The sequence below is a fragment of the Impatiens glandulifera genome, chromosome 5 (assembly GCF_907164915.1).
Source record: "Impatiens glandulifera chromosome 5, dImpGla2.1, whole genome shotgun sequence".
Classification (NCBI taxonomy): domain Eukaryota; kingdom Viridiplantae; phylum Streptophyta; class Magnoliopsida; order Ericales; family Balsaminaceae; genus Impatiens; species Impatiens glandulifera.
In genome coordinates, this window is record NC_061866.1 from 41,097,439 (window position 1) to 41,124,615 (window position 27,177).

Sequence of the window (27,177 nt, forward strand, 5' to 3'; positions counted from 1 at the left end):
TGTGATATTCAATATACAACTTGAGAAGTTTTTAATCAAATGCATAATTTGTTGAAACCTTTCAAATTAAATGCAATTGAATGCATTGAGTGATTGTATTCCCATAGATTAGTCGATGATTTACTAATTTATTTTAATATAAATTTTTAATTGCTCACATATTGTTTAATACAATAGTAATTAGAGAGCTACATGGTCTAATCCTTTAATCATCTTAGATGAACTTTAACATCTTTCATTTTTTATATCCCAAAATTAATTACTTTTTAATTTTCAGAAAAATCTTCTATTGATCATTTTAATTATGACTTCACATCATTTTATATTAATCACGGTGATAGTTCTTATACGTTTGTCAAGATCAATGCGGTGTGATTCTAATGTTAAATCACTAATAAATTCGTTACAGTGTATATCTAGTCAATCAATTGATGAACTACAATATAAGAAGACAGCTGTAAAACTATTTTAAAACAAATGTATTAAACACATATTGAATCAACTTTGACTCAAGTGATTTCGTTTATTTGTATCATTATATTTTATGTAATTTCAATACAAACACCTAACAGTTAAACTCACCCACTAAACTTGAATAGTGTTATAAATTAAAAAAAATAAAATTAAAAATAATACATATAAATTTTAAACTTTAAACATATCAATACAAATAAAACACTTTAATCAATTAACCAATATAATTTTATATTTCAAATTCAACAAAAAAAAAATTATAATAAATATCGTCTTAAACACAATCATAAGAGAAAAAAAAGGATAAGCTAACTAACAATTAAATATGTTATACAAAGTGGAAGCATAACCACATGACACTCACCGGCCTCTATCTCGTATAAACCGTGAACCCGCCGTCTATTTCACTATTCTATCCAAATAATGATACTTGTGATTATTTCCGACCAAATATAAATAAATAAATAAATAAATAAATAAATAAATAATTAATAATGTACATTTAGTACGGTTGAATTAAAACACACTCCCCGTCTCTTTCTCCTTGATGAACGGGGAAGAGTGGGGCATAACAAATTAAGTCACGGCCGATTTGGTATATATATATATACATATAAATAATAAATACTAGTTTAATTCAATTCAAGGCTACCCTCCCAACAACTACCCTCATTATTGATTGATACAAAATCCCATTATAAATAAAATTATTTATAAACCCATTCTTCCATTTGTCACAAGTTTTAAGTTTTCACAAATTAATATTTCAATTTGATTGTAGGGATGATAATGAAACCCGTGAGTATCCGATGATCGGGTTCGGGTATTTAAAATCGGATACCCGAGGGTAAATCAAGAGATCTAGCTAGCTAGCTTAAAAGTGTGTCTAGGTTTTAATGACAAAAGTGAAAAATAGTTTCTTGAGAAGATGTATATAAATTCAATATGTGGGATAATTTGAAAAGGATAGATAACCATATATATGCAAGGAAAAATTAAAAAAGAAAAGAAAAAAAAAAGCAAAAGTAACACATGATGATCCAACTTTAAAGGGTAACTAACTTCCAAGGCGGGTAAGATGGAGGGAATTTTTAACTTTTACTTAAGAAGGTTCCTAGATACTGTAATTTTCAAATTGCTTATTTGTACGTACATTTGATGTAAAGAATCTAGGGTTAGGAAAAATGAAGAGTTTAACTAATAAAGTGACATTAACAATTTGACATATGAATTTTCCTTTTGAAAGTTAAACTAACTGCTTTGCTGGCTTGTGTTAATTTCCCAATCAAATCAAAATCAATTAATAGCTTTATTGAATTTCCTTTTTGGTTTAGGGTTTGACTTGGACCACTCACATAAGTTGAAATTTGGGTTTTGGACTTTTGACCCGCCCGATCCAATCTAATTTAGGTTGCTTTGGCGCCTAGGCTAGCTAGCTAGCTAGGCTAATACCATATATATTTTATACATTATCTTCCACAAAGTGAATCACACATATACATAAATGTACGTAGTTAAATGTGATTATTCTATTTTAATTAATCTAAGTTAATTATACTCCAAAGTCTACCAATATTGTTAAATGTATCTTTAACTAAGGCTTCATTGCATATGAATGCCTCAAGGATTTGAATAAATTGCAAGGTTCTTATTGTCACGGCACCATAGCTCATACCAAAATCCGACGGACTCGCCCTTTCCCTCGTTCAATTGTACATTTTCACTAAAGAATTTCTAATTTAATTTGCTTCATTTTAATATATATCCCACACTCATAGATTCCTTCCACTGATATTTTGGTGAACCATCCATACAAAATCATGCCCTTACTTACTTCTAATTATAACTTTCGACTAAAGGCTATTTAGTTCCAAATACATCTCCAACATCATTTGGTACATTGTTGAAATTTGTAATGTCTTTGATGTCGAGTCCCCCTTCATTGATCATGTTTTTCTTCACCTTACTCTATCTCAACAAATGTGTAATGTGAGAATCCATTGATATCAAAGAAACTTCTCACGAGTATCTTAATGTTAACCGTCGCACCTTTAAATAAGGAAACATGTAATTAGTCAAGGGGCAATACGATCTCCCTTGGATAACATCTTGCTTTTCCAAATTGCAAGCCTACATTTACATGGCAATCATCAGGTTTCAAATCTTTGCTTCTTGATGTGACTCTCAAAGGAAGCCCTAGGTAGATTGACGGAGTTACGTAGGTCATTTCTTGAATTGTCATTGCGTTTTTTTTTTTTTTTTTGAAATTGATTAATCAATGTTGAGATTGGAATAGCAAAAAGTAGACAGGTGATACCCTCCCGACCATTCCGATTGCAAAGAGAAAAGATCATGTGGGTTATCTTGTCTTAGCCTCTTGAATAATTACTTAAGAATCTCGTGACATCTCTGTGAATAATGACGCAAAACATTGACGTATATATGCATAATTACTCCATTGTATCTATATTTTGTATGCATTTTTTCCATGATGCCGTGCAAAAATGTCCAAATCACGTCATCTCAATGTTAAGCTTGACTAAGACATAATTAATAATTATATGTACATATTAAATTTTTAATTCACGTGATGAAAACAAATTAGAATAATTAGTTACGACAATGAGTAACAAAATGACATAAAAACAAATAATTAAAGCAAAGACTCATCATCCCAATCTTCTCTTCAAAATCCTCTCATTACATTTGCTTGTAGGTCAAGCATAAAATACAGTTAGGGGCCATGACAAATTTGGAGGGTCCATCTGGTCCCATAGTAAAATCAATGAGAGTGATTGATTATGCAAGAAGAAGCCAATGAATGTATTAAGAGTATTATTGGAACATGTTTTTGAGACACCATGATTAATTCTCTATTTTAGCTTTTCATCTCACCACCCTCTCCCATTTATGTTTTTTTTTTCAAAAATAATACTTCTTAATACATGCACACCACAACACAAGTGTTTTGCCCTTGAAAACATGAATATCTGCGTTTTATCACAGAGTTATGAGTTTCTACGAGTCCCGACAATTGAGTTTCATCATGAGATATGATATGGGTCTAAAGTTTTATCTCTTAAAAGAGTTAGACAATAAGCAAAAGTTTGTTCGATTGTTGTAGGGTTTTAATTAGTTTGTGTAAGTTAAAAGTAAGGACTGCTGCATGGTGCATGAGTAGTTATTTTCAAGATCGAATGAGATTGGTCCACCAAAAGAACCAATCAATGGCTGTTTTTTTTTTTTTTACAATATATCATGTTATAGCAAAAAATGATATATATGTGATGATTTATTTGTGTTTCTTTTTTCATACTATATTATTGGGGAAAGTTTAATAAAAAAAAATGAATGATATGAGAATTAGAATTAATAATATTTTATTTAGATTAATAATTTACGTGGATCGGAGGCGTGAAATAATGCTATGATGGGAGCCACTTGGTGGTTGCATGGGCACATTATCGTGTTCCCATAAAGGCAAATTAATTAAGGGACTCGAAGCAATTTAATTAATTTCGTCATTTTAGGATTACCAATAAAAGGATATATACCAAAAGTAAATTAATTATCAATCACCAATTTCATTCACTTTTACAACAATATTCGCAATCACAATAATATTTTAAAGTTTATACAAGTCTTGTTTATTTTATTTTTTATTAGTATATATGTTTCAATTAACCTTAGGTTAGTTTATATGAAGAAAGTATTGTATAAAAAATTAAATATAACATGTTTCATTCTTAATATGAACGCCCTAAATTAAAATAAGGTTTTATAAGGAATTTGTTAGTTTCTTAAATTAAAATTAAAATTAAAAAAATTATACTCCAATTGACTCTATTAATTGGCTACTTTGATTATTGAATGACTATCTAATTATATACTTTCATTTGTTTTTTTTATTTATCTGGCAATCACTTATCTATGTCATTAAGCCTAATATTCATGCTAAGATGCTCATATTAATTGAAAAGATAACAAATAAATCAAAACTAGTATATGTTACTTTAAATGGCAAGTCCTTTGTATGAAAAAAATTTAAATTTTTTTATTTGATTTTCATTAAAATGTTATAATTTAAAGCTAATTTTGGAAAGTGATTCTACCCATTTCGGAAAATTTGATGTGTACTTCAATGAAAAATAAAAATAAGCAATATTTTGTCTAGAGCATAACTGTGTTAGGCAACCGTCTAGAACAACCCTTCACCGAATACCCAAAATAAAATAAAAAGTACAAAAACAAAATAAGTTTAAATCTTGAACCACAATATGTCTTAACATGATATATAACTAATTAAACTAAATTGATTTATTATTGTTTAGGGTATTCCAAATTGTTGAGTGTCACTACTATAGAAATTAGAGGTGCAATAAATAAACTAATTAAGAATTAAGACAATCATTAATTAATTAGAAAGCTGTTAAAGATGAAATAACTTGTAATGAAATCAAAGATCTAATTGTGGATATCAATGGGACCAATTTGAGTTGATCATGCTCAACAGCTAATTTATAATTAACCTACAATTAATCTTCCATATGAATGACAACCCAAAAAAAATAAAAATAAAATTAAGTTTATGTACTTTTGTAGAAATAAAAAAAAAATATTGAAACATAGATCTAAATACTTTTTATTTTATTTAAAACTGTGTTAAATAAATATAATGCAATCTGAATAAATAAATATTGCATGAAATTAATTGTAAAGTGTGGAGACCAGAACTATATAACTCAGTGATTTCCGCCGAAAACTTCGGCTACCTATTTCACATTTATTATTTCTTACCCCCACAACTGTCTTCCAAGTGAATTTGCTTCAACCCATTTTTTTTCCTTTAATTTTTTTTATATATATTTTACTTGGAATGTCCGTACATGTACCCACCAAAAAGACAGTAATTTACCTCGGTAAATGTGTATTAGGCTCCGTTTGTTTACCCATAACACAATTGACATCTTTAAAAGCAATGATTTGTTATTTGAAAATAATAATAATAATGATTCGTAATTATTTTGAGGAGGTAATAATTTTTTTTCTTTTTTGAAAAGACATAAAATATATTAATATATAATACTAAAATAAAAAATAATAATTTAAATTAAAATGTATTTTAATTAATGAATTAAGTGATTTGATAGATTTTGATTATTTGAACCAGTCGTTCCAATCTAAATTGTTAATTTGAAGCTTATTTATTTATTTAATCGGTGGAGTCTATTATCTACTGACTGCATGAAACGTAACTAACTTGTCGACAAATCGACTTCTTCTCGGCCAGAACTAACTAGCACGTGATATCTATAAAACCAAAAAAATACATAATATCACTACTATATTTGTTTAATTATTTTATAGGAGTTCTATTTTTAACTAATAATAATAAAATGAAGATTTCCAAAATTAAACAAGACAAAAAATAGTAATAAAAAAAATGAAAAAAAGAACTAACCGTATTTCCATCTTACTATCCAATTTGTTCCATCTAATTGTCATTACTATCATTTAATACTTATTATATTACCTCAAATCATATATATATATATATATATATATATATATATATATTAATGATAATAAAACATATATATATGATGCGTATTTAATGTTGTTTTATCTATTAAAATAATATGACCTTGATATATAACTGATAACCAAACAGGGCCTAATATAGAAACGGTAAATTGATTGACACGTGAGATTAATGAGCCCTCTACGGTCCCTACTTTCGTCGGCGTATATCTGTACCATGCCGTTTTAGAGAGAGAAAAAGAGAGCCGTTGATGGCGGTTAGTGAGGTGGTTAATGTTAAACCTAACCACGGTCAAAACCTCTGTTCGGGAGGAGTTAACTAACGGCCGTTAACCAGACAATTTTGCAGCTTTTTTTTATACAGACAACTCTGTTCTTCCCTCTATAAAGCGCCCATTGTTGCCTCCCATCTCACCTTCATCTCTGAATCTCCTTCCTCTCTCTCTTCAATCTTTATACAGAGAGAGAAAGAGAGAATCAAGAATTCTTCAATGGCGGTCTCGAAGAAGTTGATTTCCATCTGTTCCTTGCTGATTCTTCTTCTACTTGTTGTTTTCATTGGAGCTATTGTGAGAGTACAGAAAGACAACATTTCTCATAGGTGAATTTCTCATTTTTGCTCTGTTTCTGATCAATGGCGGTTGATAATACTAATTGTCTGTAATGGGTTTCTTTTCTATCAAAATCCAGTACAATATTATCACAAGAACTGCAGAATTTTCGTAAATTTAATGGCATTGCTTAACATTTAGCTTATATATTGACATTTTAATTGTCCTTGCTTACTTTAAACTTAACTATGGAGAGTTGCTTTTTTCTACAGAGGTGGAGAAACAGAGCAGTTACAGAGCTCCAATAACTCAACCATGGCAGAATTACGGTCAGTTACATTACTTTTTCCAAGACTGGTTCATAACTGCTTAATTTTTGGCATCTAGTTATATGGTGCAATTTCGTTATCGGGTTCTAGATCTAGACTGTTACTTATGTTGCTAATGTTGGATTTTCTCACTGTACCTCCCTCAGAAATGCTCGGATTCTGTGATGAACTGATGAATTCATTATGCTTTTTTTAGGTTGGATGAGGATTTGACTTTGAATGAACATGCTGTGGAGGACCCAGAAGAGATTGTAGCCATGGTTGAAATGTCAGTCTCTTTCTCTCTCTCTTAATATAACAAAAGTGATGATGATGATGATGAAAAAGAAGAAGTTTTGTCTACAGGGCAATCAAGAACAGTACTGAGAGGAGAAAATTAGGTTACTTCTCATGTGGAACAGGAAACCCAATTGACGACTGCTGGCGGTGCGACACAAACTGGCACCGCAACAGAAAGCGTTTGGCCGACTGCGGCATTGGGTTCGGTCGCAACGCCATCGGAGGTCGAACCGGAAGATTCTACATAGTAACCGACCCAAGTGACAACGATCCAGTAAACCCACGTCCTGGAACACTCAGACACGCAGTCATCCAAGATCAACCCCTTTGGATTGTCTTCAAACGTGACATGGTGATTACTCTGAAGCAAGAACTCATAATGAACAGCTTCAAAACAATCGATGCTCGTGGAGTTAATGTCCATATTGCTAATGGAGCTTGTATCACAATTCAATATATAACCAACGTGATTATCCATGGTCTTCATATTCATGATTGTAAACCAACAGGAAATGCAATGGTTAGAAGCTCTCCTAGTCATTTTGGGTGGAGGACAATGGCAGATGGAGATGCTATTTCTATATTTGGATCTAGTCATATCTGGATTGATCATAATTCTTTGTCTAGTTGTGCTGATGGATTAGTTGATGCTGTGATGGGTTCCACTGCAATTACCATTTCAAATAATCATTTTGCTCATCATAATGAGGTGATGTTGTTGGGTCATAGTGATTCTTATATTAAAGACAAACAGATGCAGGTCACAATTGCTTATAATCATTTTGGAGAAGGCCTTATCCAAAGAATGCCAAGGTTGTTGTTATACATCATGATCATGATGATGATGGGTTTTTATAATTATGAATATTCATTTACAATTGTAAATTGCAGATGTAGACATGGATATTTCCATGTGGTGAATAATGACTATACCCATTGGGAGATGTATGCAATTGGTGGAAGTGCTGAACCAACCATCAATAGTCAAGGAAATAGATACTTAGCTCCTGGAAACCCATTTGCTAAAGAGGTAATTTAATAGAATTTCAGTTCAATCATTAAGTATATTACAAACTATCATAATTCATAATCATGATTGTTAATTTGTTGTTGTATATACTTGTATAGGTGACAAAGAGGGTGGAAACATCACAAGGGCAATGGAAGAATTGGAATTGGAGATCAGAAGGAGATTTATTGCTTAATGGAGCATATTTCACTCCATCTGGTGCTGGAGCATCAGCCAGTTATGCAAAAGCTTCAAGTTTGGGGGCTAAATCTTCATCAATGGTAGGTGCCATAACTTCTGGTGCAGGTCCTCTTGGATGTCGCAGGGGACACCAGTGTTAGTTCATTAGTTAGCAGAAACACCAACACGAAAAGAGGTCAATTTCGAAGTCAGTTATTAGTCTTCTTTCATTGATTATTGAATATTGTCACATAGCATCATATACCCATCTTTATGTGTCTATTTTTACGAGAATTGTCGCGCAACCTCGGCTAGCTTCAATTCAGAAAACAGACAAATTATACTGTAATTGATCAATAGGAGCTGGCGCAGAAGCGTTGTTCGATATCTTACCTTTTTTTTTAATTAATTCATCTTGTTTTTAGTTGTGTTGTATTGTGTTGTGTTCTGTTGTCAATACAAGAAGATACTATAATTGTGTGAATGTTGTTTGTTCTTCTGTTGAAGTGTCTTGAGTTATGAGAAAATGGAAAAAGGCCTTTGATTATTGTTATTAATTACTTTTACGAAAATAGTTGGACATGCCATCTTCCTTCTAATTCGTATCTCATGAACACAATCTAAAGTCTAAAGTCTAAAGGTGTTTAAATTTCAAGAAGTTAGCCTCATCTAAAATAGTTATTTTAGCCAAGAATAGTTATTTACATGGTTTTATTTATAAATTAAGAAAAGTGTTCAAAACAAAATTTCCCTTGTGCGAAAATAATTTGATGCAAGAGTACTTTCGAGGGATAACGTTTGGTGGTGAGACAAATGTTATGCTGCATAATTTTCGGTATATCGCACTCCCATAGTTTTGTTAGGAGAATTAGATAGTCTTAGGGATTGAAGTCCTCAACTATGTGAGATTGTTGGAATTAGTGGGATCTAAGGAGGTCAACTCGAGTATTAGTGATATTATGCATTGTGAAATATTGATACATTTAATGCTGGTCACTATTATACATTGTTTAATAAAGGCAATACATCTAATTTTTGTTAGTGAACTTGTTATGGACTCAAAAATGCCTATGAAGATTTTGTCTTTGGTTGGAGTGCTATTAATTGAGATATCTGAACGGATGACAAGTTTAAGCGTAAGTGCTCTGTCATTGTCGTATGTATTATAAAGAGGAGTCGATTTCGCACCTACTCTTGCATTGTGGTTGGGATTTGGAACATTATTTGGACCTTGATCGGGTTCAATTAGTGATGCCAAAGTCCACTGATAGTTGTTGGGAGATTGAGTGGAGGTAGACAAATTGGAGTCCCACTATTTTTTAAAATTATTTGGTTGAATCGGAGAACGATCGTTGAGATTCATTCACAATGAGATCGACATTATCACTACGTTGTCGGAAATGAGATCCGGTAAGAATTGGATTCAGCGGTTGATCTCCTTGTTGTCTTGAAAGTTTTCGTGAATTATGCATTTTTTTCTTCATTTTTGTTTGTTTGTTAATTTTTCTCTATTTTTATTTAATATTTTTGTCGTTGTATTTTAACGATATTTTTTTTTACATTAAGTATTTAAAAAAAAATACCATTCCAATTCATTAATTACAAAGCCTTAATATCTTTGTATACAAGCTTTGTGCAACATTATTAAAGTCTTGAATCTCACAATAAAATGTTTAAAACATTGATAGGATCACTTAATGGGCTATTGTTTGAAATATATTATTTTATTTCAGATTATTAGATTACAATAATTTCTTATAATATAATACATGTGTTCAACTATTTATATAATAATTGTGGGCATAGTTATTATTAGCTTACATATAAAGTATCATAAATTGTGCATTATTGGGAAGGCCCAATTGGAAAGATATTTAGAAAGTGTAGAAGCCAATTGGAAGGAACAATTAAAGGTCAATTTTGATATAGGATTTAACCTAGGACCCCAAACATAAACTTTATCACCCCACAACCATTCAAGAAATTCGTTAATTTATAACAATAAATAATAATTTTATTAAATTTCAGAAAAGAATTAGGTACAATTTGATCTAATAATGTAAAATAAATTGAAACAAACTAGAAAAAAGGGAAAATACAATAAATAAGCTTCTCATTACTTTAGAACCACTCAAACATTATTGTAGTTATGATTGTTATTTTGCTCATCTCCTTGATGTTGTTGTTGGTTGTCTATAATTTCCTCGGTCACGCCGGCCCCAAACTGTTTCCCTAAAAGATATGCGGGCGACGCTTCCGGGTTCTGATTCACGTTCCCATTTGGCTTTTGCCCGACTACACCGCCCGCACTTCCTATTTTATTTCATCCAAATCAATATATTTGAGAAAAACTAAATGAAGTTTAATATTTAAAAAGTATAATAAGTGACAAGTTGACTATTACTATTACCTTGCACTCCAGTTCCGGCTCCTACTCCTCCGACTGCAGCCATGGCGGCCTTTTGTCTCTTGTGCCTCACCACCAATCCACCGACAACAGCCCAAAAAACGACGAAGATTGGAACTATGGACCCGACAATTGCTCCGGTGTTGCTTTTCTTCTTCCTAGACGTGACCACAAACGGCGTTGGTGTGGTTCCCACGGATGTGGGTGTGGAGTCCAATGTGGCACACGATGATCCAGTCGCGCACACATCAGGGTTACCTGTCACTCTGTTTTTTTTTTAATCTAAATTAGGAAACCTTTAATGGGATTTTGTTTTTTTTATAGAAAATGTTTTAGGAAACATACGTAAATTTGATCTTGTTGTTTTTTGATATTGAAGAGGGTATTGGTCCACTGAATTGGTTGTTTGCCAAGTTCCTACAAAGTTTACACCATACAACAAATAATTAGTTATTGAATTCATCTAAAAACGCAAGTTAAATCAATATTGTATAAGGACTAACATCATATGAAAAATGGTCAATACATTTTAAAATACTTATCTAACATTCTAATTAAGTTTGGTTTAATAATGTAATCTCATATAGATGAGATAACTTCATAATAAAGAATTCCAACAAATTTATTAATTTTTTTTTAATCTAAATCTAGATTTAGACTGAAACCCAGAAAGTGTTTCAAAATGATATGGTTTTACCTAGATTTAGAAAGTATATATATATATATAATTAACACTACTTTTATCCTAATATCATTCTCATTTAAGATATTTCATTGCTTCAAATCGCTTAATTTATTATTAACACGTGATTTGATCTTTTAAGAATCAATCCTAACACATATATCTTAATCGTTTAAAAAAAAAACAATGACTTTTGAATTTTCAAGAATTACTCTTTATACACTTAGGGCACAACTTAAGATAAGTCCAACAAACCATCGGACTAGGGGCAGCTCATTCTTTAGAGCAACCAATTTAATAAAAATCTGATATGAAGTTAAATTTATTTTATATTTAAATCAAAAGATGTTATACTATATAAACTAACAAGTTTTGATTTGGTTATGGGTTTAAATCTCTCTAAAAACAATTTATTTTATCAATTTTTAAAACTAGACTTAGGGTAATAAAAATTTACATTTTTCAACCGGGTCTGGGATAGCCCAAAACTCGGACCGGCTCTGACTACAGCTATCTTAGTGGTTTTCAAAAAAACCCAACTTTTCTTAAGACTCTTTTAGAAAGTAAGATGAACTCACAGTTGCTTGAGATTGGGAAATGTTCCAAGAAAATCAAGAATGCCTCCAGAGAAACTATTATCACTCAGATCTCTGCAATTCCAAAAAAACAAACCAAATCCTTATCAAACATAAGATCAAACAGTGTTTAATTTTGCTCTGTTTTGCTCTGTTTTGCTCTGTTCTACTCACATGATTTCAAGAGCAGTCATGGAACTGAAATCAGGTAAAGATCCGGACAACCCATATCCACTCACATTCCTGCATATAATTAACCATTTGATTCAATCCCATAATTTTCTTTCTAAATTCAAATCATGTTTAATTAATTAAACAAGATTTATATATGAATAATCAGATTTTATTTACAGTTCCGTGACCCTCGGCATGGTGTCGCTAGAGCAACCAATCCAGTCCCATGAATATGGTGCCGGAAGACAGGGATCGCCTCCCCATAGGCTCTGTTGTTTAGTACTAAAGGTTTTAAAAATCTGAGATAATCCGTCAACTGCAAAAAAATCATAATCATTCTTAGTATTGTGTTTATGCATGTTATGTTTGGGTAATTGCTATAAATATATAAACACACTTACAATCGAGACTGTTAGTTTGAGCGTTTAGACCCGCCACGACTTGAAAAACCTCCATGGCGCTAATGATAGGCGGCAGTGTCGAGTTTCCAGTAGCATCCAATGAGAAAATGGTGTCGGAAGTAAGGTTGAGATTTGCGAATGACATCTCCAACGCATCTCCATAAGGCGGTGAGATTGGACCGGAGATTGAATTGTTATTCATGAAGATCCTAAACAATCTACTGTCGGTGGTGGTGTCGAGTTGTGTAACTTCGGAGAAGTAAAAGTTAATGTAAACAGGGGATAGAGCCACAGGAATTGTAGCTTGTATGGATTGTGAAATGCTCAGCGTTGTTATGGCGTTTGCGAACACAGCTACAGGCGGTTGATCGGGTAAATCAGTGCTTGACAATGGATTGTCGTTAGTCTTCACTAACAAACCTGTTCCGATACTAGCAGGGTTCCATATTCGATCATATGCATCGTCGCTATACCTAAACCGTCGTAAAAGTGATAAAATCGTTTTAGCTTATGAGTTTATTAGTACTTATATAGAGATGTATAATAGTTTAACTATTAAAATTAATTTAAAAAATAATAATTTATTTTAATTTGTTAGCGTAAGAGAGTTCTGCCTAATAAAGTTTATTATTAGGAATGGTAAATTATTTAAAAGAAATACAAAACTTTTGGTTTATTAGATAAAATTAGGATATAACCAAAACAATCTAATAGATCAATTAAAGTTATAAAAATATACATAATTTAGTTAAACTTATAATTATACATAAACATTCCTTTTAATAGTTAAATTTTCAACTTGTTATTTATTTTCAAACAAACTTTAGGTCTAAAATCGACTTAGTAAGACTTTCTTAAAACCGACTTCAACAGTTTAATTGTGCATTTTGATGTATAGTACCTGATGGTTTGGTCGGTTCCGTAAGACACTCTGAACGCGGTGAACAATGTAAATGAATCGGAGACTTTGCTATACATACTAGAATCCATATCGTAAACTTGAAGAGCCGAAATAAAAGGGACCTGGCCGGATTTAGTTTGACAAAGACAAATGCTAACCGTATCTCCTTTCACCACCCAAATAGCCTCGTGAGAGACGACAGTATTAGATGTCGTCTCGACCGTCACCCACGAGTTTCCGTCCAACGTTAGGAGAAACGACGGGGGTGCTGATTTCCCGTCGTAATTACCGTAGTAAAAACTTGTCCTTATAAAGACCTTATTACCGCTCGTGCTTGGAATGTCATAACAGTTTCTATTAAGGGAAGTGAAAACTCTCATCGAATCCATAACGTATGAATTGGAGTTGTCCTTACCCACCGTTCGCACGATTCCGTTTGTGTTTAGGTCCTCGTCGCCGATCCATATGATCGAGTTGGCATCCGTGTAGTATGACGTTGTTGTTCCACAATCAATATTCACTATAGAATTAATCATTAATTAAGTTTTAAAAAATGATAAAAATCGTTTAAACACGTAATTAGGTTAACTTACTATTGGTAGCATAGATCATGAAAGATGATAGAGCTAAAACAATCAGAGGTAGCAGACGAGTTGCCATGGTAGCTGGCTGCATGGAATTAGAATAGAGAAAAATAAAATTGAAATGAAAGTGAACTTCACAATGAGAAAAGAATGGCTTTTTATTATTATTTTTGGAGGAGAGAGAGAGCTTCTTACTTTGACTTTTCAAAGTATTCGTTTATTTTAAAATAACACGTTCTCGCCGAATTTTGTTTTTTGTTCCTAATACAAGGATACGCGAAATGAATTTAAATAATAGATGTCAATGATTATTTTAGTGTCTTGGTCTTTCTTTATTTGGAAATAATGAATTTAAGTGTTGGAAAATATATATAATATATATTTTTAAAAGAATAAATGATTGAAAACTTATAAAGTGAATATATATATATATATAAATGTCATTTTTTATATATTAATAATGTATTCTCTAATACTAAATTTTATAATAAAAGATATTAATAATAATTTTGTTTATATTTTATTCAATTAATTTAGCGCAAAAGATAAGTTGGAGACTCGGTTTTCGATTAAAGAGGTTTAGGAGTCCATTAAGAGATGCGGAAGTTGATTACTTTGACTTTTGTTAAGAAGGCGTGACAATTTTCTTAAAACGAGAATTATGGAAGCAATTGATAATTTTTATGGTTTTAATCATTTGATATGAGTTTGAACTCCATTTTGATATGCTTATTCGTAAAGCTTCAGTTAGACATATTAGTCTCGTTTCATCTTTCTATAAGATTGTCATAAAATATTTGGCCAACAGATTGAGAAATATATTAGAGACGGTAATATCTATTAATCAAATGACGTTAATCAAATGTCATCAAATATATGATGATGTATTAATAGTCAATGAGTGCATTATTGACTCAGCTAATTCAAAAGATGATAAATGTGCTTTTATCAAGTTAAATATCAAAAAAACTTATGATCACGTCAATTGCGAGTTTTGTTTGATGTAATGTGCAAAATGAAAATGGGTGCAAAATTGATTGAGTGTATTAGATTGTCTCTCGACGGTTAAGTTTTTTGTCATTGTAAATGGTAGTTATCAAGGAGTTTTTGAGAGTTCCCGAGGGATTAGACAAGGTGATCCACTCTTTCCTTTCTCATTCGTATCATTATGAAAGCTCTATAAAAAATGATATTGTTCGTAAAAAACTTGAAACTCATTCGTGGAGTGAGTTGTGGGGTCAAGAAGATATCATTTTCTTATATCACATTTGTTTTTCGCTGATGACACGCTTTAAATGGTTTAGGCTACCTATAAAAATTTTAAACACATTTGGGATATTTTATGGGTATTCGGTGCATGTTCTAATCTTCGAGTGAATCTTAATAAGTCATATTTCTTTTTTCTCAAATCATGTTTCGAATAGAAGAATGATGATGTTGGCAAATGTGTTGGAGTTCTGAATTGGTGATCTTCCATCAACATACATTGTTATTCCATGAGGTGCTAAATTACAATTCAAGGTCTCTTGGGACTCGATTATCACTAAAATGGGATGTAGACTATCTAGATGAAAAAGTAAAATAATCTTGAAAAGGAGTCGATTAATTCTCATTAAGAGTGTGTTGTCATTTATGCTCACATATATAATGTCTTTATTCATTTTTCCCAAGAGTGCCGAAAAAATGGAGAGAATAATGTGTAAATTTCTATGGGATCATCTAACTCATTGTTTTGTCATTTAGTTAGTTGGAATATGGTTAAATGTTTTAAAGATCAAAGAAGTTTGGATATTCGAGATCTTATTTCCTTTAATAAGACTCTTCTATCAAAATTGTGGTGTAGATTTACAACGGAACATAATAGTCTTTGGGCATCGATGATCAGATGTAAGGATGTTTCTGATTGGTCTAGTTGGTTCACAATAATGTCTAATTATCTAGTGGGGTGTAACATTTGGAAGGGAATTTATTTTATGTGGAAAAGTTTTATGAGAAATCTAGATCGTTTATGGGGATGGTTATTCAATCAGTTTTTGAGACGATAATTGGCGTAGTGTCAAAAGTTTAGCTATGACGTATCATGAGCTTGATTTCATTATTATATGTAGAAATGACACAGTTAAGGATATATTTGATCCTCGATCTAATGGTTTTGCTAGCCAAATTATATATATATAGAGATTAAACATTATGGAGAGTTTGTCTTATAATAAAGTTACTTTTGATAGGACGCAAACAAGTGTCCATGTTCTAACAAGATGTTATGCGTTGACAAGATATTGATAGTTTTTATGTGAGACATTGCTACAAATTGTTCGCTAAGACGAGTTCATATAATTTTTGTTGGGAGAAACTTTGAGAGTCAAATATTTTATCCAATATCTCATTCTTTGGATGAAGCGTTATTCACGGTGGAATTCTTATGGATGATATGTGCATAAAATAATATTGTATTATGGCTAGTCATTGTCGTATGTGTCATGATGAGGTTGAATCAACAACTCACTTACTTTTATATTGTCGAGTGGTGACTAGTATCTGTAGTCTTTTGTGGAGTATCACTGAGATTCATTGGATGATGCCCGAGTCTTTGGGTAATTGTTGAGAAATTTGGATTGATGCGACTAATATGACAGACCTACATAATTTGATTACCATCCCAATTTTTTTTTGTGAACTATTTGGTTGGAGAGAAATCGTCGAACTTTCACTAACCGTAGTCGTCCGATGCGTATCATTCATAATGCTATTATTATGATGTTTTCTAAGATTCAATCCGGAAAGTCGGTAGAGTTTGTCGGAGAGTTAATCGTCCTTCTCGAAAACTTACGAGCTTGATAACCTACTGAGTAACGTTTTTATTTTTTATTTTTATTTATTTTCTTTTATTTCAAGTTTTGTTGTTATGTTCAAACTTTTTTATCATTTTTAATATACATTAACCTCTTTACAAAATAATAATAATAATAATAATAATAATAATAATTTGTTGAAAGAGTTAATTTTATTTTATAGAAAAAAATTAAAATAAAAGAAGCAATATATGTAGTGGCCTAGTGGGTTGTTCATGCATGGGTTGACTTAAGTACATTTCCCAAGTCGATTTCATTGGCCAGATAGGATATAGACAGAATCAATAAGAACTCAAATTATCATCTTAGCCAGCTCATGCAAAAATTAAAAAAATTGTCCAAATAATGTAATAGTTGAAAAGTCGTCTTAACTATTAACCAGCTATTTTTTGGTATGAGAATCCAAAAATAATCAAACATTTTATATTTGTCAAAATATTACCATCTCAAACATAATATGAAAACTCCATCCCATTAAAAAAATAGTAACTAAAAAAAAAGGTTAGTTATTACAAGATATATTTAATTTGAAAACTTTTGTTATTTGGGTTTATAATTTGAAACGGACATATTCAATTTTTATAATTTGAAAGGAAGAACATTTTCATTTAATTCATGATAGGGCTTGTTGTAATGGTTAAATATCAAAATAATTAGACAATTAAACAAACTTAACATTCCATCCTTATATTCATTCAATTAATTATACCATCCCAATATTTTTTTGTTATGACATTTAAAATTTTAAATATAAGAACTTAATATATAAATATTGTAATTAATTAATATGAGTACATATGAAGAGTACATAAAAATATATAAGTGGTGGCGTGGAGACGATCACTATTAGCTGTACTTGATTATGCCTTAAAAATTAAATTAAAGTCAACATTTACGGTCGAGATTAGCAACTGGTAAGTCGTTCAACGGATCCTAGCCGTTGACTTCTCGCATTTTTGTCCGGAATAAGTTGGGTCTTGTTTGATATGGACAGTTACAAACATCATGAATGTTTGGTTCAAAATTGAACGGGTGATTGATTTTCTGTTTTCATTGCTATCTTTAATTTCCTCTAAATCACTTTGCTAGCTATTTCATTTTTAGTAATTTGTTGACTTTTTATATTAATTCTTTTTTGTCTGGCATACTTCAATTATAATGGCCTAGTTGGAATTGAAATTTTTCAAAAAATCTAAAAAGAGAAAATATTATAATTGTTAATGATTTTAAGAAGATAACGATTATTTTTGATAAAAAAAAAGACTTTAAAGGTATTAATATATATAAATAAATAATTAATTAATTAAAATAAAGAGTATTTTAATAAATAAAATAAATAATTAATTAAAAAATTAATTTTATTTGCGTTTTTTTTAACCAGAACAAGGCTATTGTTTTTTTTTTTATTTCAAAAAAAAAGTAAACCGTACGAGCTTGTTGGTAGGCATTTTAAAAAACTTTCATCTAATCATCATTTTAGCCTTATAATTACTATTCTTATCTATTAAAATGTCAAAATATTTTATATTTAATTATTTTAAATAATTTATCATTTAAAAGAGAAAAAAAAATTAAGAAGTATATAAATATCACATATATCCCGATTGTCTTTTTTGTACGAGAAATGAGGAGACCATTGATAGTCTCTTTAAGGACTACCCATTTGCTTTCTTGCTTTGGAGTTAGTTCTCCACATCAATAAGTCTTTTTATCTTTTCAAAAGAATGGACTGATATCAATAAAATGACAATTATCAAGATAAATGGTAATGATTTTAGTTCAAATGTTTTCAAGTATTTTTTTACAAATATTGTTTATCATATTTGGATTGAGAGGAACGCAAAAACATTTTCAAGGATTCGAAATGATGTGAAGTTTGTTTGGAATGAAATTATCTTTGATGAAAATTCACTCATTCAAAATGAAGACGAATTCTCACTTGTGAAAGAAATTGATTGATTTGTCAAAGATGGAACATTGCATATGAGAAAGTCACTCTTACTTCTGATTTCAAAGTGCTCTAAGCTTCGTTTTTTGTGTAATTCAGTTTTATTCTCATTCTAGTTTTTTTTCTTTCTGTTTTCATCTTGTTGGTTCATTCATTTTTTGCAAAGACTTGTTTTGCCAAATCCTGGACTCTTGTAATCGTTTATCTTTTTCGGGTCTTTTTATTTAATGACATTATGTCGTTATCTAAAATAAATTAAGGATATTTTAGTTTTTTTTAAATGATCAATTAATAAAAATTTATTTAAGTACAACGATAAAATCATAACATGAAAAAGAGTTATGTACAAATTGAATACATTAGAATAATTAATTAACTCGAAGATCTTCAAAAAGAGCAATAAGATATACACACAAATCTACAGGTTTTCCGGATCTTATCTCTAACATTGTCATGATAATGGCATTGCGAATAATCTTTAACGACCTATTTTCGTTATTAAAAGTTCTCTGATTTCTTTCCAACCAGATAGTCCATTAGAAAATTATAAGGATAAAGATCCGTCTTCTAAGTCTCACTTTTTTAGTCACCCCAATCCATGCCTCCCAATAGCTACTAATGATTTCCTGCATAACCCATTGTATTCTAGTCAAATTCCACAAAAGACTCTATATACTTGCAACAACATGACAATGTAAAAGTAGATGAAAATCCGTCTCAACCTCTTTATAACAAATACGACAATGATTCACAATAATCATGCATTTTTTCATACATCTATTGTTATTGATAATTCCGCCGTGAATAACACTTTAACCAAAAAATAGATTTTGGTAGGCATCTTAGACTCACATAAATTTTCCCAACAAAGATCAATCGGGCTAATTTTATTGAACAAATTGTATCAATGTCCCACATGAAAGTTATTCAGATCACGCCACCGCATAGAATCCCGAGAAAATGGGTTTAGCCCTTATTTCTAACCATGAACAAATGTATACCATTGTACATGCTTTCCTCAATGTTCAGTCTTCTTCTATATTTTTGATATGGTTAACAAAACTATTAGATCGGATGTCAAACATATATCTTTGAACAATGTATCCCTACAAATAGAAATAAAAGTAAGCTCGTGGAAAACCTTCGCCAAACATTTACCACCATTCCAAGTGTCGTTCCAAAAACTATTCGAACTTCTATCACCCACAATAAAAATCGTATGCTCTCAATAAACCTTCCACATGGCATAAATACCACCAAAATATTGCATCTCATGGGTCTATAAGAATTATTGGCGAACCAACTAGACTTATCCTGGCCATATTTATATTTAATCAATTTAGTCTAAATACTCTCTTGTTCACGTGTAAATCTACTACACCATTTGGATAATAAGACTTTATTAAAAGAAACAAGATTGTGGATTCTCAGTCCCCCATACTCTTTTATTAATTTAACTTTATCGATCCCAACTCACTAAATAAAAAAATGAGGAAACAGACGATCCCAAATAAGAATTTATACATAATTCTCTTCATCTTCACAACCACACACTTTAGGAGGACAAATAGAGACATCATATAAGTTGACAATAATGAAAGAACGCTCTTGATAAAAACTAAATGACCTACCTTAGAAATCATCTTACTTTTTTAAATGAGAAGCCTCCTCTCCATCTTACTAATGATCATATCCCAAAAACCTTTGGAGCTAGCTTTAGCCCCTAGAGGGAGCCTGAGATACGTAGACGGAAAAATCTCAATTTTAAATCCTAAAATATATGCAAATCTAATCTTTCTCTTAAACGAAACTAAATTTTAAAAAAAGAATATATCAGACTTACTCAAATTAGTACGCAGTCCCGAACACGCTCCAAATAACCAAAGAATGTCACGAACGTGCTTAACATTTCTCTTAGTAGAATGAATAATGCAAAGAGTGTCATCTGCAAATAATAAGTGAGACATAGAAAACGGAGATCGTCTCGTATTTTAGTTTTTATTGTAATATTTATATATTTTATTGTGATGTAATGTTTATGTAATGTATTTTATTTTAGTGTATTCTATTTAATTTTAATTTATAATAGTTATTTAAATTATTTAATTTAGTGTATTTAATTTTAACTATATATATTATATTTATAAACTTAAGTAAAAATAAAATATTTGTGTTATTTTATTTTAATATTTATATAATTTATTTAATTTATTTATTGAGAGGAGTGGGTTAATTAATGAGTTAATTAATATTTTGAGAAAGAGGAAATTAATTAATAGTTAAAAAGAGAGAGTGTTAATTAGTGGGTTAAGAGAGAGATGGAGTTTAATTAATAATGTTAGTGAATGTGGGTATTTTGGGAAAATGAAAAATAATGTAAATAGTTTAAAAAAAATTATTTGAAACATGAATAGGACAGGAAAGCATTCTTCTTGATTTTGATCTATGTGCTAAATTGCTAATGATCCCAAGTCTTACTAATTTGGAGCTATATACATGGGCCAGGCCATGTCCTATACTTTAGTCTTTGCAGGCCCATTATAAAATAAGCCAGCTTTACCAGCCCACTATAGTCCATTTACTCTTCACTCATTAATATTTATATTATTAATGATTGATACTTAATGTTTAGATCTTTAAATGCAACGGGGTGATTTTTCATATTAGAAGTTCAACATCTTTCTATTTTTCAAGTGAATTGTTATTAAAAGTTGGTGAGATTAATCCATTTAACCTAGTAAAATGAAAGAAGAGTAGTTTAATTTAAAAAATATTAATTATATATTATTATTTTTATATATATATATATATAATTAAGTATTTTATACTTTAATAATTTAAAACATTTATATGTTTAAATATAAAATTAATTAAAATATAATTGTAACCCTGGGAAAATCTTTTAGTTTATGTTTTACGGAAAATATCGAGGTTCGAGAATTTTAACACCGGTTTACGTGTTAGGATTTTTTACAATAAAATATTATTTTTAAAATATATTTAATGATTTCTGACCACTTTTAAAATTAATTAAAAATAATTAATTTCATGGTTCAATTTTAAATAATTCCGAAATTTAAGGTAATCAAATCATGATCTTTTAGAAATTCATTAGTTTAAATTAGTTAAACATAATTAATTTAAAGATTATTTATTTTGAAACCAATTGAATTTTAAAAATAAATAAAAGTTGGCATACGTGTACAAACATATTGGTCAGAGTTTCTTATAGTTCGTAGTTTGGTGATACTCGGGAAAAGGTTTTCACGCTTCATCCTCTGTACCCGTTTTAAAAACGGTCTCTACTTATAAAGTTGACTTTTGAAAAATCAATTGTATAATGCTTGAGTTTTAACAAATTATTCTTCTAGTCATAGTTATTCTTCTATGTTTGGCGTTATTTAAAATATTTAAACAACAATATTTAAATGCTGATACTTGTTGTTGATGATAATTAGGGAGGATTATACTTGAAGAACATCAGTCATTTTTAAGAGTGATAAGGTCTAGAAATAAACACAAAACAAGCCTTAGTCAAAATATATTTTGTGCAAATATCTCAAAAGTATTTTGAAATCATTTTCTAGTTTTTTGGGATTTTTAGATAAAAGTTTGGGGTTCCAAAATTATAAAAATAATTTTGAGTTTTAAAAAGTGAAACCAAACAAGCCTTAGGATCAGAGTCCTATGCCTTGGGTTTGTTTTTATCGGCCGAGATCTAAAAACCCTCGGTACGGGTTGAGGAGCCTCTCGGTCGAGGCTTGGGGTATTCGGTCGGAGTGCCAAAGTCCCTTGGTCTAGGTGCTAAGGACTCCCGATCCTTGGCTAAGATCATTGGTCTAGGTGTATAAACCCACTAGTCTTAAGCTAGCTCTAGGCTAAGTTCATCGGTCCTAGGTTCACGAATTCTCGATCAAGGTCGAGATTCTTCGGTTCTAGGTTTGACCTCTCGATCGGACCTCTCGGTCCTCGATCCTTAGTTAGATCTCTCGGTCCTAGGTGTAAAAATCCTTAGTCGGACCTCTCGGTCCTAGCTCAAGAACATCGGTTGGACCTCTCGGTTCTAGCTCAAGAACATCGGTCCGACTTATCGGTCCTATCTGATTTCTCGGTCGGACCTCTCGGTCCTAAGTTCAAATTTCTCGGTTGGTCCGGACCAATAATTGTCGGTCGAACCTCTTGGTCATAGGTTAGACCTCTCGGTCCTCAAGAACACCAAAGTGCATGTTTTTTATTTTTATTTTTAGTTTGAATTCTTTAATCCAAGGGTTTGTGTAACTTCACAAAGCTCCTAGAAACATGTTAATCATCATCTCAAGGTATCAATCAACCTGAATGATGATCAAATCGTTCAAAATAGTTTGTGATCAAAATTGGATATTTAATTTTAAATTTGTTTTGAGGAGGAATGAAATATCCAATAACTTCCTTATATCTCATATACTTGATTGGTACCAAAACAAGAATATTGACAGTTCGTTTTGACCAAATCAAGAACTCAAAAATTTTAATTATTATGAAAATTTTGATTTTGATCAAACATGATCAAACAATTGCCCAACATGATTACAATCATATTGGGATGCTTTCTGGGATGTGATTCAAGAGAATTAGTCCAAGAACAAAAAACCCATTTTTTTGATTTTTTAAATTCAAATTTGGGTTTTTCTGTTTTAGGTTGATAGATTGTTTCTAACATATTCAAGAAGTTTGTAAATGATCTTATGATCGATTTTCAATCATAAAACACCATAAACATCAAGCATACAAGTTTATGCAATTTGAACTATAAAAAATTCAAATTCAAACTATAAATATGAATTAGAGGGTGATTGAAATCTTACCAAAGATTGGAGAACACTCTTAGATCCAAGCTTTAGAACCATAAAAAGAAAATAAGAAAAATCCGAAAACTTGAAGCTTTAATGGCGAATTTTTGATTTTCTTAGATTCAGGGCTTGAGATGTTATCTCTTAGCTTCAGAATGACTTAGGGGTGTATTTATAGCATTCCTGAGTTGGTGAAAGCTTCAAGTGAATCGAATCAGCCAAAAGCCATTAATGGCGTTTTGGTTGTTCTTGATCCAACTTGTTGATATATGCACTAATTGTGTCTATAGATGTAGGGGAAATGATCACCGTGGTAGGGTGATTATTTCACCTTTTGAACGGAGTCAAATCGTCTAGAAACGACGAATTTTGATCCATGAAAAATTAAAGATGGTTGCTGATGGTTATCCATCTAGCGTCGTAGTGGAGACGATGATGGCGGTCGAAACAACGCTATTTTTGGCACGTTTTAGCATTCACTAGGCGTTTCGTGAGCTCCGTTTGCGATTCAGCTAACAGAGTGTTAACTGGTCAGGTGCGGTGCGGGCGCGCGTTCCCTCGTTGAAGCGGAAGCGGGCATGCGTGAGCGTTGTATGACAATCCAACGCTCATGTGATGGCCATGGTTTCAGCTCTAGCCATTCTTTTGAATTTCGAATACAACCGATTACGATTTTATTTTTATTTTAAAATTTTAAAAGTTTGTTTGAAATTGATTTTTTTTCACCATTTTGGCTTTAATTTCGATCTTTTTAAATATACAAAATATTAAAATAAATATGGCAAATATTTTACCAATTTATTTTATTTTTTCGCATATTTTTAAGGTTAAATAAATAATTTTGGGGATGAAATGGGTACCTCATTTCATCCTAAATTATTTATTTTCATTCCTTGATTTTTTCTAAAATTATTTGAAGATAAATGAGTATAACATTTTTCCCAAATTAAATTTTATTTTTTTATTTTGACAAATTTCCTTAATTAATAATTAATTATTTTTTAATTATCTCAATAATTAATCCAATTAATTGTTTAATTGAGTTTTGGTTATGGAGTTAATTATTTTAAATTTATTAAATCAAATTTTATAAATTGGTGTGGAATTTTAGTGCTTACAATAATTATAAATTAATTATAATAATTTATATTTGAATAAATAATAACTTTTTTTTAATTTATATATATATATATATATATATTTAATATAAAATATTATAAAATCTTATTATTAGAAATTTAAAATATTTTAAATCTATTTAAAATCAGAATTAATAAATGGCTTACTTAGAAGCTCACTTATACGTATGTACTAATAAAATGTCATCTAAACATACATACTATCAAAAATTGGCTTATTTAGCCTCCTTTATTAACCATAGTTAATTTTTATTTTTAAATTTATATATTTATTAATTAAATATTAATATATTTTTTCTCTCCTTCTTTTACATTAATTAAACCCTAATTTATTTCATTCTTTTTTATTTTTATATTAGTTTTTTTTTGTCATCTTCATCTTTTTTAACAGTTTTTATTTCTTATAAATCTTAAATTCTCATTTTTAAAAAAAATTTAGCAACTTTTTTATAAATTTTATATTTTACTATAATATTTTTTTAATTTTTTTTCTTATTTAATATAAACAAAAATAAAATTAATAATTTTATTTTTATTTTTTATTCATAATAATAATAATAATAATAGTAAGTAACATTGTTTTGTCTATTATTTGATTATTACTATTTTGGTGTTTGATGAATAAGTTCCTATTATTATATAAATATTAATTTATTTATTTTTGTGTTAAAGAATTTTTATTGTTGAAAGTATAAGTATTGTTATATTCATCATTGAGATTAAATAATTTTAAAATAATTAAAAAATTAATATTAATATAAAAAAAATATATAAAAAATAAGAAAAAATATAAAGTTAAAATAATTAATAACGAATGCTTATATATATATATAATAAAATCAAAATAATCAATAATAAATACTAATATAAAAATAATAAAAAGTAAAAATAAATGATTCATTTATTAATGATGAAGAATTAGAGAGAAAATATATTAATATTTAATTAATAAATATATAAATTAAAAAATATAAATTAACTATATTTTAGTTAAATAGGTTTAATGAACTAATTTTTTTTTTATAATACTTATATTTAAATAAATTTTTATTAGTACATACGTTCTAAACTAGTTGCACAATTAATACGTGTACTTCTAAGCAAGCTTTTTTTCCTTTATAAAATGTGATGTAAATAAGTTTAAATAGGGAATAGAAGAACTCCTACATCTATTTGAGTCAAGTCAACAGAAGGCGCTTCTTCGGTCCAACGAGTCCATCATTGGACTGAATAGCATAAATAAAAGCTTAATTTTTCTACAACTTAATTTCATTGTTAAGACGTCATGATTTTTATATCTTTCTCTAATGTTTTTGATGGTCAAAATTAATATTGTAAAGAAAAACTTTTTGAAAAGAGAAAACGTTGTCACCTTGGAGGGTTTTGGTTGGAAGATTTATAGTTAAAAAAACGTGGATAGATTCGAATGGTGTTTCTCCCAAGGTCCACCCACCCACCCATAAATAAGGGTGACCCAACCGCCGTTTATCTTTTATTTATTTATTATTATTATTTACCACTAAATTATTATACTTTTAACCATTGCTTGCTCTTACATTAATTAAATATATATATAATCATAATCACTTAAAAATATTAAAATAGTAGGTATGGTGCGCCTAATCTTAGCTCCTCCATGGGGCCTTGTCACGTGAGATTGTCATCAAGTAGTCAAGTTCCAAATTTTGATTATAATATTAATCTTTCTTTCCTCATCAAGATCTTACAAAAAAAAAAATTAACAATTAATTAAGTCTATAACAATACAATATTCATTTAATTAAGTGTGAATCAAATATTATAATAAATGTTTGGTGCCAATATGTTAATTCAATTCAATTAAATTTCATGTAATGTTTATCGGTGGATATATATATAGATAAATGTGGTAAGTTTATGTTTGGATTCAAATAAATATATACGTTCATATTTGGATGGAAATAATTTAGTAAGATATCAAATAGTAGTGTTGGGTATTATAATTATTGTTTTATTTTATTAGTGTTAAGAAGGGACATAAAAAAAAAAATACATCACTAGTTACGTATTCTTAAATGAAATATTTCTATAATTTCAAAATAAAATCTCATAAGAGTTCATATCAACGTGAAGATGGATGACTTTTAGGAGTTGTGTCTAGAGTCTATACTAATTGCTCCTCACTTTTTGACTGGATGACACAATTATGAAAACTTTTTTTTTAAGTTTTAATTTAATAATTTTTTTTTTTAAAATAGTTCACATATATTACAAAATGATATGAATCGTTTAAACATAAAGATAAAAATGAAGAAAAAATAAGTCACAAAACATAAAATAAAA

At 29.8% G+C, this 27,177-nt stretch overlaps 2 protein-coding genes across 2 annotated transcripts; one reads left to right on the forward strand and one right to left on the reverse strand.

Moving 5' to 3' along the window:
- Positions 1-6,418: 6,418 nt before the first annotated feature.
- LOC124940421 (probable pectate lyase 8) lies at positions 6,419-8,847 on the forward strand. Its single transcript, XM_047480939.1, has 6 exons — positions 6,419-6,616; positions 6,839-6,895; positions 7,092-7,163; positions 7,241-7,987; positions 8,066-8,204; positions 8,303-8,847. Exons 1-6 carry the CDS (start codon positions 6,507-6,509, stop codon positions 8,522-8,524), a joined length of 1,347 nt encoding a protein of 448 aa, XP_047336895.1. The 5' UTR covers positions 6,419-6,506; the 3' UTR covers positions 8,525-8,847.
- Positions 8,848-10,356: 1,509 nt separating this feature from the next.
- On the reverse strand, positions 10,357-14,163 carry LOC124939359 (LRR receptor-like serine/threonine-protein kinase IOS1). The gene is made up of 9 exons (XM_047479839.1): positions 14,097-14,163; positions 13,504-14,023; positions 12,603-13,075; positions 12,379-12,517; positions 12,202-12,270; positions 12,031-12,102; positions 11,116-11,187; positions 10,774-11,036; positions 10,357-10,676 (listed from the first exon to the last, which is right to left on the reverse strand). The coding sequence occupies exons 1-9, from the start codon at positions 14,161-14,163 to the stop codon at positions 10,495-10,497; spliced, it is 1,857 nt and encodes a 618-aa protein (XP_047335795.1). The 3' UTR covers positions 10,357-10,494.
- Between the last annotated feature and the right edge of the window lie 13,014 nt (positions 14,164-27,177).

What these genes read in the sequence shown, in the direction of transcription:
- LOC124940421 (XM_047480939.1), top strand. Translation starts at nt 6,507, where the DNA reads ATGGCGGTCTCGAAGAAGTTGATTTCCATCTGTTCCTTGCTGATTCTT. An exon ending in TCAACCATGGCAGAATTACG is followed by an intron (nt 6,896 to 7,091) that starts GTCAGTTACATT and finishes TGCTTTTTTTAG; the next exon opens with GTTGGATGAGGATTTGACTT. An exon ending in CTTATCCAAAGAATGCCAAG is followed by an intron (nt 7,988 to 8,065) that starts GTTGTTGTTATA and finishes TGTAAATTGCAG; the next exon opens with ATGTAGACATGGATATTTCC.
- LOC124939359 (XM_047479839.1), bottom strand. Translation starts at nt 14,163, where the DNA reads ATGGCAACTCGTCTGCTACCTCTGATTGTTTTAGCTCTATCATCTTTC. An exon ending in TTTCCCAATCTCAAGCAACT is followed by an intron (nt 11,188 to 12,030) that starts GTGAGTTCATCT and finishes TAAACTTTGTAG; the next exon opens with GAACTTGGCAAACAACCAAT. An exon ending in AACAACAAGATCAAATTTAC is followed by an intron (nt 11,037 to 11,115) that starts GTATGTTTCCTA and finishes AAAAAAAAACAG; the next exon opens with AGTGACAGGTAACCCTGATG.